Raw genomic sequence first — 14,311 nt, forward strand, 5'->3', positions numbered from 1 at the left:
GAAAAAAGAGCACAAGTAGAACTGAGAAGTTGGATGTTTGAAGTTTAACTACACATGGGTTTGTTTTATTTCCTATTGTTTTTCAAAGTCGCATAGCTTGTTGTTTAATACAACGACAACTACTGTTGACTAGAAATGCCAAGTTTGACATTTACCTTGTGACAAAGAAATCAGGCTTTAATTCATAAAACACCATCCCATTTTACTCGTAATGGGATGAAGTAATGCAGTAATGAACACACAAACAAACACAGTAGTACATGCGTCAGAAAAATTAATGGAAGCCTAAATTTCCTTGGGTAAACATTTTATGATTTATTAAAAAGAAAATTAAATCAAATTGTTGACAATTTCAATTGTAGCGTTTAGTCAAGGAAACACCCGTGTGACAGTAAAACGTCTGTTTTAATGAGTAATAGCTGTTGTTGGCCACAGCCACGCCACACAAGCCTGAAATACAACCAACTGTTCCCACTCAATTCCAGGTAAAAACAAACAAAACTCATTGGACTCCAAACCACACCCACAAAATTCCCAGCAACCCCCAAATCACACAGAGAACAAGATTCAACATAAACCCCAACATTTGTGACTTGCCACAAGTCACGTTGGCGGTGCCACAATAATACATTTGAAATGCAATCATATCCTGAGTCCTGAGAAAGTCCTGAGGTGAACCCTGAATGTAAGTCTTCAAAATGACACTCAAGTTACATTACACTAGGTAAGACGTTTATGGTTTCTATAAATACATTTCAACCACATATTAATATACATAAATTAAACATAAACATTAGGTCAGATCTTATCTAATTTCTGGGTACAGAAGACCAAGAAGCATGTTACATTGAGAATAATTTTTCTGGAATTATTGCTTCTGTCAGTTTCTGTCGCATGATCTTCTTGGTCGAATATGAGGGCAAGTACAGAAGGGAATGGCACGTAAGTGCCTCCGGAAAGTGCTGATTGTGGTTGAGATGAACTGGAAACTTTTGCCCGACTCTCATGAAAAACTGACTGAATCCAAGCACAGGCACTCCTCTGAAACCAGTCAGGAACCCTGAAGAACAACAATGGGGTAAAAGCAGGTTTTCATTTCATCCAAAGTGAGTCATATGAAAGGGTGTAAACCAAAGTCATCCCAAAAATATATGTTCCAGAGACATGTAAACTTCATCATCACTCGAAGAGATGACATTCTGCACAATTACACATTTTTTACATGTTTCATTACATATCTTTTGCGGTTTTATGCTATTATTTACAACAATCTTGCTGTTATGACTTCATGATTTCAGAGATTTTCTAATTGGAATTTAGGTCATTTCTTACTCATTCCCTAGAAGTTTCTTGCTGATATATATCTTTTTTTTTGATGAGACTTTTATTAAATTCTTGCTACTTTTAAAGGAATTTCTTGCATATTTTATTGATTGAGAGCAAGGATCAAAGTTCTTGCACTGTTTAGTCATCTTTCATTTGGAACAACCTTTTGCTTGTAATTTTTTCATTCTCTGTCTGTATTATAAAAAAAAAAAAAAAAACCTATTACACACCACTTGAAAAGATTGTCATTTAGCTGTCATTCAGCCTGAGCACAGTATTATACTTGAAGGGGATTACTGCAAAATACGATGAAATATCTAATAAAATCTATTAGATCAATTAGGTACATTACTTACAAAGGAAGTCTTTCCTCTGGTCCTCACTCAGTTCATTGAAAACCTCCCAAAACATCCTTATAGTAGGGTGGCCACTGTGATACCCATTTTCATAGCACGCATTCTGCTCACACAAACATGTAGCAAAGTTTGATTTTGAACTGTTCAGTCAGGTGTATGTTGCAGGGAAACATTAATGTCAAGAGAACTCTGTCACCTGTTCCAGCTTCGCCCAATCGTAGACTTCCTCACTCACCAGCATTTGCTTCAGCTCTATTGGCTGAAACAATGTCAAAAAGCCCGGGTCACATACTGTGAAGAAGCCTTGCTTGAATGTCTCAAATACACGTGCCACTGACGTGTTGAACACATGGTTGACATAGGCATCCACAAACTCCTTCCTGCGTAGGGGAGAGGTTTAAATGTTCACTTCTCATAAAAAATTCTACGTTCTTGCTAGAAATACAGAGTTAAGTACTTTCATCGTACTTGTTTTGGCCTGTCACTGCTTTTTCAGGATTCTTTGGGTCGAGGTGGACCTCGGCCCCATTCCAGTCAATCTGGAAAAAAAATAACAAAAGGCATCAGTCCGATAAAAACTTTAAATTCTGTCCATTGCCATGCACAATTTGCAATTTTTTAATCGACACACGAACCACAAAATCCATGCCCAGCTCTTTTAAAGTACTGTCTTCATAGTCCAAGATGGCTTGCAGGCTCCTTAAAGAGAAAATCCACGCTTGCTTTATTTCTTTATAATAAATCTCACTGTATATCTCCATCTTGAATCATAACACTATAGTTACATTAAGATGTAAAAGTTTCCACGTACTGTGCAACACCCGGACTGAACTCGCACAAATCCTCCAGTGAGGGGGCTTTGTTGAGCAGCTTTTTGAACAAAGCCAGTGGGAACGGCAAGCGTATGGTACACATGTTGCACAAAGCCATTCCACACACAACCCCAATCAGGAAGAACTTTTTTGTCTGTTTCTTTGTGAGCTGAAATTGAACAAACAAAGACGAGAAGTTAGAGCGGGGGTTTATATTAAATATATACAGAATATAATTTATGTTTCCCAAGTCATGGATGAATGGCAAGAGAGAGTGGGAAATTTTCATCTTTTAAAAGCAACAGCACATGATGAATCTAGGAAAGAAATTTCCGAGATTAGATAAAGTAGGAATTATGAGAGCATTTAAAAGATATTGAAGATCAACAAGGTATTTGGAAGGAGTTACAAGAAAACTGCCAGTGAAAAACTATTTTTGATATCTGTATCTCTTAGATTTCAGCAGATTACCTTTTGCAGATGAATCTGTAAAACTGTCAAAAGTGCAGTCGAACAGAGGATCAATGTATGATAAGATTATATTTTTTAATTTTCAATGTTTTTACTTTAATAGTAAGAATATAGATTTTCTCTCTGCTTCTTGTCATCACAAGGAAAGCAATTTGATACACTGAAGTTTAAGTCCATATGAACTTAGCAAATCTTACTTTCGTGGGAAACCATGTCAGTGTTTTGAAGTCATTAAAGAGGAACATCTCAGGTTTGGTGGAGAACAACTGATGAAAGAAATGGTGAAAAAAGTCTTTCCGGTAGACAAGTGTGACTGTGGTGTCATTGTCAAAATGAACCTGAGAGACAAGAATATTGTCTGTTAGCCCACAGCATAGGAAAGCAAGCTTCAAAATATTCAGGCCATATCTCATCCACTGCGTAATCCTAAATACTTACCATAAGTGGCTTCTTGTAGTCACTGTGACTAGCAGCACGCAGCTTCCTGAAGGTCTCCTCCAGTAGCAATCCTCTCTGCAGGTTCAGTCGAAAGTACGGATCTGACAGAAATCCGCTGGAGATCGTCTGCTGCACAAGAAATTTCAACTGATTCTACATCTCCAATTCAGTTATTTGATACACAAATACTGCTGCAATGTATATACTTCATACTAGTGACTTGATATATATATATATAATGTGATATATGTAATATATCAACATATAACAGCATATCTGCGTATAAAAGCGTTCTATATACCATTCTGTTTTCTGCCATATTGTTTGAATGTACCTGGCTGCTGTAAAAGATCTATCTATCTATCTATCTATCTATCTATCTATCTATCTATCTATCTATCTATCTATCTATCTATCTATCTATCTATCTATCTATGGTGTACTGCTGAATTTTATGAGTTGCATTAATATCCTCTAAACTCTTTGTGGTAGTGTTCATTAGCTTATCATTGGCATTTGATATATGTAGATGCAAATCCCATATTTTTTCTTTGGGCTCTGAGTTTTTCACTATCAACTGAGGGATAATTCAAGCCTTTCCCGCTCCACAATTTGGTGTGAACATTGTCTATGAGGAATCTGGTGCTTTTGGAGGCAACATTTGTCAACAGCAGATGTTGTAGGTTAGATTTATACGAATGGAACAGTAGTTTACTGAACCTACCATGGTTGCCTTCCTGAAATTGCTATAGAGCAAAATAGCTTGCTATAAATAAAACTTTTCAATCGGTGCTTGTATGGTGTGGATCTCTCAAGGAACGTTTCACATTTAGTTACCTGATTCATTGTGACACTGAGGTTAAAACCTATTAGTTTTGATTTCAGATCCATAATGAAGGGGAAACGGCCGAGGATGAGAGGCTGGACACAATAAAAAAATTATAAGAATGAAAATAAGCAGGACAGTTTGGGATACAGAGGAAATGGCTGTAATTTAGCTCAGATTTTGCAAAAACAAACTCACCTTGTTTTTTTGCGCTTCACGCCCATGTTGCAGATCCATCTGGATAAAATATTCATTGATCTCCATACAGAAGGTCTTACTTGGGATCCTCGTAGATTCTGCAGTATTGTTGTTTGCCTTTAGAACAGCGTAGTATGTTAGTGTGTTTTGTTTTTTAATGGTTTAACACTCATATAAAAATAAAACCCCTTGTACTGACATTGTAAAGCTGTTCAAGAAAGAGTAGCAGGACTGAGATCTGCTTGAGTGAACCCCCTTGGGACATGACGATGGCGATGGCGCGCTTCCATGCTTGAATGTGGTTGACCCTGGTTGGGTTCGGCAGCGAGCACCACCAGTCCACTGAGAAAAATAAAATGGATGTCTGTGAACAATGATGATAATATGCAAATTTACAATGTAAAAGGAATAAAAATAGTAAAAGTAAATTTAAAGGACTATGTGAGAGACTCATGCATTAATGTTTAAACAGAGCAGGTGTGTGTGTGTGTAGTCATTGGGTCCCTTGAGTTGTATTTTTCCATCTATAATTAATTCATTATAGATTTACTGTGTGTTTGTGTGTGTGTGTGTGTGTGTGTGTGTGTGTGTGTGTGTATTTGTGTTCCCATATGGTGTTTGAATATTTTCATATGTTGATCATAGTTACTCAGAATGCAAGTACTGTAAGTCAATTAATTCATTGAAAAAAAACTCGAGAGATTTTCAATGGGGAAGGTGAAGGACAAACTGGGAGCTATCCTTGACAATCTTTCCCACCCCCTGCGTGACGAGCTGTGGCTGATGGGGAGCTCATTCTGCAGAACTGAAAGCTTGAAATGCTCCTTTGGGCCCACTGCCATCAGTCTGAATAACAGAAGTTAGGACAGCACACAACTCTGACCGTCCGGAGGTACACTCTTGCTACCAGTACCTCACTACCTCACTCATTCACATCTGTTTTTATCCCTGTTGTCATTCCATTCCCATCCTGTTTACCTATTTTTATCATTGTTGTTGTCATTCTTTTATCTATTTTTATCCTTGTTGTTGTCAAATTGTTATCTATTTTCATCCTTGTTGTTGTCTTTGTCCCTTTAATTGTCTCTTGTATTTATATTTTTATTCATATTTATTGCTTTTGTTGCGCTGCGGTGAAAAATGAATTTCCCCTATTGGAATCAATAAAGTATTATCTTTCTCTTTTCTTATCTTTTCATACTATCACACATTTACACATAACTACTTCCAAATAAGAACACAAGCGTGACACTGTCCCAAATTTGATTTTTTGAATATAGTTGACTGTACCTGTGACCTGCAGACTGTCAGGAGACAAGCGTTTTAACGAAAGAGCAATGGCAATTATCAATCTGATAATCAGCACATGTTGATAGCAATGATAGTTGCTGGTTGCATGCAGTAGCTCATTCAGAAGAATGTAGATCCTCAGGCCCTCCACACCCAGTGGTTTCTTATCAAGGGAAGGGAGCAACTGTATAATAGCCCGGGTAACCTGTCAACAAAAAGAGATGAGAAATCAACTAGGAGTTACAATGATAAAACTCTTGTCCGCCTTGATTGTTGTGTTCTGAAGCATATCTAGAAATGTCATACCTCAGCCAAAACATCCATGTTCTGTGCCAGTTTCATGAATCCACTTTCTGCAAGAGCCATGTTCAAGCCACAGTATTTTTCTGAGGTCTGGTAATGTTTATCATCCCTGAGAAGAAATAAGGACCCAAGTATTAAATGTATGAATGCATCTTCTTGCAAAAAAGGGGAAAAGATTGGACATGCATGAATTATTTCTTACCTTTGGTTAAGGAAGCTTTGATTTACACAGGATGCAGAAGAAAACATCCCTCTGATTTCTCTGTGGTAGTTAAAAGAAAATTGCACATCACAGATGATTACAAATGGAGGTTTCCCATTGAATTAAATATTCCAAGTACTGTAAAGTTGGAAGGCTTAAAAGACAGCAGAAAGCATATTGACTCCACTTGATCTGCTACATTGATCTGTAAAAATTGCTGCTATGTCTTTGCATATCCTGGACAGAGGCAGGAGATCATTCTCCACTTGACTCCTCGGATTCATAAATTCACTCTTGAGACTAAGATGGGTGCTGCTGCCTGACAATTTTATAAGTCTTACCTATGCAGACAGTCTGCTCTAACGGTCTGCTGGATGTAAAGGGTGATTAGCTTCTGGCACCAAATGTATTTTTAAGAGTTAAGTCTGAATTTTTTTTCAGGAGGTACAGAGAAAACCTGCTCTTACGGTCATGAACCAAAGTGAAACACATTTTGGATAATTGGAGGGGACCTTGAAAATCAGATTTGAAAATGGAAAGACTCCTACTCTTTTGTCTTTTTCAATGACATTGAGTCGCGTGCAGAAGTCCATCTGTCGATCATATCTTCGAGATGTGGCTGCACTACATTGTGCATAACCTCCGTCCTTGATGTCTTGTGGACTTTCTGATTATGAAAGATGATGACTTAATAATTTGCTTCATTTCTTCATCATTGGGCCATATACAAAATATTTCCCACAGTCTTCTTGGCCTGACTGTAAAAGTTTGTTCTCCATTAGATTTAATTGTAAAGCTGTCATATTTCTTACCTTCTTTTTGGTTTTACTGTGCGTTTCTGTTGCTTCTTCATTAAACCAAACTGTCGCAAAGGAACTGTTTCCTCCTGCGTAGATGCTTCTTATTTTGGCTACTTCAGCAAGGTTTGGAAAATGATGAGAAAAATCCTGTTTATTGCAATCATTTCATCAATAGAACAACATCTGATGGAAATTCTGATGGAAAATGTAGCTACCTTGTGGCAGTTCAACAGGAAGTGGCACTGAACAATGACTTTCCTCACTGTGTCCCAGCTGTCCCTGCTGTCCACATCCAAAAGAGTAAACCCTCTTGGAGTCCATCAAGACTAATGTGTGATTTCTGAGTGGAATATGGATGAAAAATTATTTAGAATCATCATCAATTCATTAGAAACAATCTGATCTACTATTTGATTTTTGTTTTCATTTCAGCAGCTTCCAGACATTACATTATATCATTATGAATTGAAATCGAGGGTTTTAAAATATGCGGTCAAAAAATCAACTGGGCTGAGATTGTCATGGTTTTAATAGAAAAAGTTATGTACTGTACCTTCCACATGCAATCTTGATGACCTTTGCCCCCCAGAGCTCTCCTACGAAACGAGGATGTAGCTCATCTCTGAATGAGTTGTGACCAAGCTGTCCATACTGACTGGAGCCAAATGTTAACACAGCACCATCCTAAGGAAACAGGTAGGGAGTGGGATCATTGGTGTCTATCTCATACATGAAAAGCAAATGTTGTGTTCATGAAAGGCCATGTAATGCTATTAACCTTTGTCAGGGTGGCAGTGTGGCTCTGTCCACAGGAAATCTGAATGATCTTCTTCATGTTCAGGTAATGAACAAGGGTTGGTGTGTGTCTGTCTGTGAAAAGAATGGCAAATTGCCAGTGAAAGTTAATAAAAATATAAGAGAATAATAAAAAAAAAAAAATTTTTCTTTCTTTAGTCCTCTCTCTTTTGTGACTTGTGCTGAACAGAATAGTCACTGCTGTACCTATCGTGTCTCCAAGTCCTAGCTGTCCACGGTTGTTGCTTCCCCAGCTGAAAACACTTCCAGAGATAGAGAGGGCAAAACTCTGGTCGCCCCCTGCAGCAACCTGGACCACGGGGATGGATGACAGACACCGGAGTTGTTGTGGTGAATTGTTGCCGGATTTCCCCTTTCCAAGACCCAGCTGACCTCTGGAGTCCTGACCCCATGTGTATACCTGACCATCTGCAAGGGAGAGCAACAGTGATCCATATTACATTTTACGTCAAATGCAGGTATTCACTCATGGAATCCTATACAATTCAGAAGAGATGGACTTGAATACAGAACACTCAAAGCAACTAACAAACATTAAAACTTTACAAGTTTTTTTGCATTAATTCAATAAAAACAATTGCATGAAAAAATTCGACACAAAAACGGTTTATTTGAGGCATACGTTTTACATAAAATTAAATATAAATTCCCTTTCCCCTTTCCAAGACCCAGTTGACCTCTCTGGAGTTCTAACCCCATGTGAACCTGACCATCTGCAAGGGTGAGCAACCATAAAAGCAGGTGTTCAAGATAGGGTTTTGTAATATTTTATAAGATTTTGTAACATTTTTCAAAATAAGATAAGACAAGACATGACTCAAATCTACCTTTCATCAAAGCAATAGCATGGTGACTCCCGCATGCAACTTGTGACACAGATATGTCGCATAAAACATCTGGGGTCCTAATAAAAACAGAAATAGCACAAGTGAACCGTCTTAACTGCAATCATATGCCATTTATAATTCTGAATCAACGTGGGCACATTTTTCTGAACCACAACTTTAACAACAAATTGCGACCTTTACGGACCTGTGAGTAAGGGGGTCTGCAATGTCCAAACAATAAACTGTGCCATCGTTGGACAGCAGAGCCACCAGGTCATCTCCACAACTCACCGCCCGAATGTTATCTTTCACAAACTCTGTAATTACAGAAACGAGTTAAACACAGCCTGTTCTTTTGAAACTCAAACACTGACATGACAAAAAATGTACTCTTACTCTGTTTCATCCTTGCTCTGGTTCCATCGTCGTTCTCTTTTGTGCAAATGATAGAAGCGTCACCATTACTTTTCCTAAAAACAAGCACATTGTAACTCACCGACAGATCCGAGATGTTAAAACTCAGGTTTAGAAAGTGAACTCTCTTCCCCGCTGAGAGGTTGAGTACTTTTTTCACACGGAAGCCCTGCTGACAGTTTTCTCCCCATGAAAACATTTTGCCGGTGTGACTTTGGGGACTGAGAGATGTTTATAGTCATGTTCTAGCCTGTTTTGTCAGAAATGAAACTGAACACATCACTGAGTCACAGCAGCTGGAAGGAGGGAGGGCCGGAGACTCAGAAGCGAAACAAAAACTCAAGCTGATATGAGGCAATACAATAACTGGCAAGCAGTGGTTTAAGAATGTCAATGCAATGGCTTGCGTGAGCACATGAACACACACCCACACACACAACTTGATTTAAAACACACACGCTTAGTCATGTTTACTAATTGTAGAATATTGACTGTGGACACAGTAATATTGAACAGTTAACCATATATGTTTACTTGCAATCTGCACATGCGCAGACTCGCTGTAGGCGGGGCTTATGTCTGTTGGTACGAATTGCTATCATAACCTGTGCTCTGCTCTTCAGTAAAAATAACTAAGTGCTACTCTAATATCTCCGGTCGCATCTCTTTTACACAAAACACAACATGGTGCTAAATGCAATGTTCTCTCAGTGAAGACTTTTCAGAAGATAAAAAGGAAGGAACAAATCAAGCCATGCAGTAAACCCACCAACCTCGTTGCATACGGTGGTAGTAAGATACAAACTCTAGGACTCGTTGAGATATGTTGCCATCTAGGAGTCAAACCTTATACTTTACCTTTCTTTGTTATAAGTGAGAACGTGCTACCATTGCTAGGACTCAGTGCCTCACTCCAAATGGGACTTGTGACTCTCAGCAGAGAAGTCCACCAAGTAAGTATTTCAACAGTTCAAGATTTTATGGGACAAATCAAAGGTGAATACTGTGACCTTTTTTCTAATGAGCTTGGAAAATTACCTGTTACATATTCAATGACCCTTGACCCAGAGATAAGACCCGTAGTTCGACCAGCACACCGCATTCCAGTTGCGATGAAGGACCAAGTCAAAGCTGAACTGGACAGAATGCAGGAGCTAGGTGTGATCGTACCTGTCTCGGAGCCCACTGACTGGGTTTCCTCAATGGTTGCTACCAGAAAAAAGGACAATAAGGAAATTAGGATCTGTATCAATCCTAAAGACTTGAATGTTGCTTTGAAAAGACCACATCACCCAATGAGAACAGTAGAGGAGGTTGCATCTCAAATGTCAAACGCAACAGTGTTCTCAGTCTTAGATGCAAAGAACTCGTTCTGGCAGATATCCCTTGACCAGAAATCCTCAATGTTAACCACTTTCAGTACCTGTTTTGGCCGTTACAGGTTCCTGCGGATGCCGTTTGGAATCAGCTCTGCCAGTGAGGTGTTCCAGCGCTCCATGGAGCAGATTTTCGCTGGTTATCCCTGCGCAATCATTGTGGACGATATACTGATTGGAGGCAAGGACATCGAGGAGCATGATGCACATCTGAGAAAAGTACTCGACCGAGCTAGGGAGGTGAAGTTGAGACTCAACCCCCTCAAATGCAAGTTCAGGCTGAACCAGGTCAGTTACGTTGGTCATGTTTTCACTGCTCAGGGTCTAAAAGCTGACCCAGCTAAGACTAAAGCGATTAGCGACATGCCTGTGCCAACCGATGTAGCAGCCGTGCAACGATTTCTAGGAATGGTGAACTACCTTGGGAAATTTATCCCCAACTTCAGCCAAATCGCTGCTCCACTTCGACAACTCACACACAAAGATACTGAGTGGTCATGGTATGAACAGCAGCAATGTGCTTTCGAAACTCTAAAGAAACACATGTCTAACCCCCCTGTACTGTCATATTACGATGTTCATAAACCTGTGACACTGACATGTGATGCTTCGCAATTTGGACTTGGTGCAGCATGCCTGCAGGAAGGCAAACCTGTAGCTTATGCCTCACGTACCCTCACGGACACAGAAACTCGATACGCACAGATAGAAAAAGAGCTGCTAGCAGTTGTCTTTGCATGCTCAAAATTTCATGATTATATTTATGGCAAACCAGTCACCATAGAGACTGACCATCAACCTCTAGTTACAATCATCAAAAAGCCTATTCATGCAACACCGGCAAGGTTACAACGCATGATGTTGAAGCTCCAGAAGTATAACATCGAGCTTGTGTATAAAAGTGGAAAGCAAATGTACTTGGCTGATACTTTATCACGGGCTCCCAGTAACACCAAAACTCAGCTAGCGGACGAAGTTGATGATTTCGATGTGATGTCAGTGTGTTACGTGTCTTCTGCTCGTTTACGGGAACTAAGAGAACACACTGCCACAGATCTGACTCTCCAGATGCTCAGCAACTTTATAAGACATGGCTGGACAGACAAGTTTCATAATCTCCCAGATGCGGTGCGTCCCTACTTTACTTTCAGGGATGAACTGGTCATTGAGGATGGCATTGTCATGAAAGGACAGAAAGCGGTTATTCCTCTAAGCTTACAAAAGCTGTACACTGGCATTTTACACAGAGGGCATCCAGGTACAGAGGCCACAAAACGAAGAGCAAGAGGAATAGTGTTTTGGCCGACAATGACTAAAGATATTGATGAAGAAGTGCGAGCATGCTCGGTGTGCAACAGCACAAAACCACACCAACAAAAAGAGCCGCTTCTTCTCCACCCTGTTCCGGAGATACCTTGGTCGACTTTGGCAGCAGACATCTTTGACTGGCATAACCAACAATACTTGGTACTTGTAGATTCCTTTTCAGGCTGGTTTGAGATTGACCTGCTGCGTAATCTCACATCAACGACAGTCATTGGTAAGTTGAAACGTCATTTCTCTGTCCACGGTACACCTCACACTCTCATCACCGACAACGGACGACAGTTCACGAGTCAGCGTTTCAAGGACTTTGCAAGGCAATGGGACTTCACTCATGTGACAAGCAGCCCTGAGTATCCCCAATCAAATGGATTGGCGGAGAGAGCAGTTCGTAGTGCTAAAAGCCTCATGGAGAAATCTCACAGAGACAAAACTGACATCTTTCTCAACCTACTCAATTTGAGAAACATTCCTCGTGACACTAAGCTTGGGTCTCCTGCACAAAGACTTATGTCGCGACAGACGCGCACTACTCTCCCTGTTTCCAAAAAGCTGCTTGAACCCGACACGTGCAAGCTAGAGGACGTACGTGCACAACTTCTAAATAAAAGACTCGCGCAAAAACGCTACTATGACAAAACGAGCCGTCCTCTGAAACCTCTAACAGAAGGACAGGTAGTCAGGCTTCAAACACCGAAAGGATATGACCGCACAGGAGTTGTGAAAGAACCATGCAATGAGCCCAGATCATACCTGATTCAGTCGGAAGGACAAACATACAGGAGAAACAGAAAACACATCTTAACTGTTCCTGAACCCGCACCGACTCAGGTTGACCCGAGTAACTCTTATCAGGACACTGGACCTGATCCAACAAGGCATATGACAGTTACCGGACATGGCTATGCAGAACAGAATGCGGACTCTGAGTGCCCGGCGGATCGAGCCTCTGCTTCTGAACCATCTGTACACGTGGATGTTTATAGAACGCGCTCAGGTCGCATCAGTAAACCTAACCCCAAGTATAAAGATCTATATTGCTAAGAGGGTATTTTGTTAATGTCTGACTAAGTTACATGATGACTTGTTGAATGGTTATCACAGTTATTTGCACACTTCTTTTCACTGTTTGGATGTGTCGTATTTCATGATTCAGTCACATAAGTATGGAATAAGTTTAACACTGTATTACTATTAAGATGTTGAGACTGTGTTCATGGTTAGAGGTTCCAACTAAGGATAGGGGATGTAGAATATTGACTGTGGACACAGTAATATTGAACAGTTAACCATATATGTTTACTTGCAATCTGCACATGCGCAGACTCGCTGTAGGCGGGGCTTATGTCTGTTGGTACGAATTGCTATCATAACCTGTGCTCTGCTCTTCAGTAAAAATAACTAAGTGCTACTCTAATATCTCCGGTCGCATCTCTTTTACACAAAACACAACACTAATGCATGAAATCTCATGTTTTAAAATGAAGTCAAGTCGGATTTTATTCATCCAGTGCCAAATTTCAGTCATAGCCAAAAGGTTTTAGAATGACACAACTATATAAACATCTGGCAAACACCTAGAAACCCTAAAGGAACAGACTTTGTGAAAGTGTCATTCTCGAAACTTTTGGCCATGACTGTACAACACGGTTGTCTCACACCACTTTCCATGCAGAACAGGTCTGGTCCTCACTCTTGACTAAAACTCCGCATTCCCAAATGGGTAAGCAGTTGGCAACAGCAGCATAGAATCGCTGCCTTTTAACTGGCAGAAACCTTGGACAGATCCTGGCTCAATGCAGCCTTCTGCCTCGACCAGCTGGTAAAAAGAGTGACCAAGAAGGACAGAGAGATAGAAGGCAAGAGTATGATAAAGACGGAGGCTGTATGAGGTTTGGAAGGGAAACACAGCATTGGTTTCTTTTTAATAACAGTGGTAATGTTAAAAGTTAGATGGTAATAGTTGACATGATACATTAATGGCGTTAATAAGAATGGTGGATGCCCAGCACTGCATTAGATCAAACCACACTCCCTGTGAAATGTGAAACCCCAAGGACTTGGGGAGGGTAAGAGGTTTCTGTCATGTACTGATGAAGGAATAGAATGCAGATTTCTTACTTTAATCCTTTTTCATTAGCCTAAGCCAAAATACATAAAGATTATGATGAATGTGGAAACACTCATGCACAAGAGGGAACTTTTGGCATCACTAAAATGTCTAAAATGAAACAAAATACCTTAAGGACTGAATAACCATTTGATGGTCTGCTTATTAACTAAAACTCTCAACACAATTTGTTTTGATAAAATTTAAAATCAAGCTTGCTTCCGTCCATGATTTCAGAAAGACTGAACAAGCTTGTAGGAAAATTAATGATTCATCTTTTATGGGCATTATCTTCCTGAATGCATTTTGACCCCAAAAAACACCACCAGCCAGAGTAGATAGGTCATCTGCATAAACACAACACATCAGCTCTTTAGAACCAAATAGGTAAATGAAAGGTATATGAAATGTGTATGATGTGAA

The 14,311-nt window shown here is 39.8% G+C and overlaps 2 protein-coding genes across 2 annotated transcripts in view; both read right to left on the bottom strand.

Moving 5' to 3' along the window:
• Positions 1–274: 274 nt before the first annotated feature.
• Positions 275–9,278, bottom strand: LOC147224993 (putative E3 ubiquitin-protein ligase HERC4). The gene is made up of 23 exons (XM_086163679.1): positions 9,062–9,278; positions 8,851–8,982; positions 8,666–8,734; positions 8,025–8,246; positions 7,801–7,892; positions 7,576–7,706; positions 7,238–7,362; positions 7,035–7,147; positions 6,771–6,841; positions 6,223–6,282; positions 6,024–6,129; positions 5,718–5,922; positions 4,627–4,769; positions 4,428–4,544; positions 4,241–4,324; positions 3,404–3,532; positions 3,163–3,303; positions 2,494–2,663; positions 2,318–2,381; positions 2,151–2,221; positions 1,879–2,062; positions 1,683–1,785; positions 275–1,060 (listed from the first exon to the last, which is right to left on the bottom strand). The coding sequence occupies exons 1-23, from the start codon at positions 9,276–9,278 to the stop codon at positions 843–845; spliced, it is 2,967 nt and encodes a 988-aa protein (XP_086019805.1). The 3' UTR covers positions 275–842.
• A 5,024-nt stretch (positions 9,279–14,302) lies between these two features.
• Positions 14,303–14,311, bottom strand: part of LOC147224994 (putative E3 ubiquitin-protein ligase HERC3) — a 9,351-nt gene continuing 9,342 nt past the window's right edge. The window contains exon 23 of the mRNA XM_086163260.1: positions 14,303–14,311. This exon is cut by the window's right edge and continues 888 nt beyond it. The gene's annotated coding sequence lies outside the window, so the exon portion shown is untranslated.

Source organism: Fistularia commersonii, chromosome 17 (assembly GCF_037954325.1).
Source record: "Fistularia commersonii isolate RoL2024-O1a breed Wild chromosome 17, RoL_Fcom_v1.0, whole genome shotgun sequence".
Classification (NCBI taxonomy): Eukaryota; Metazoa; Chordata; class Actinopteri; order Syngnathiformes; family Fistulariidae; genus Fistularia; species Fistularia commersonii.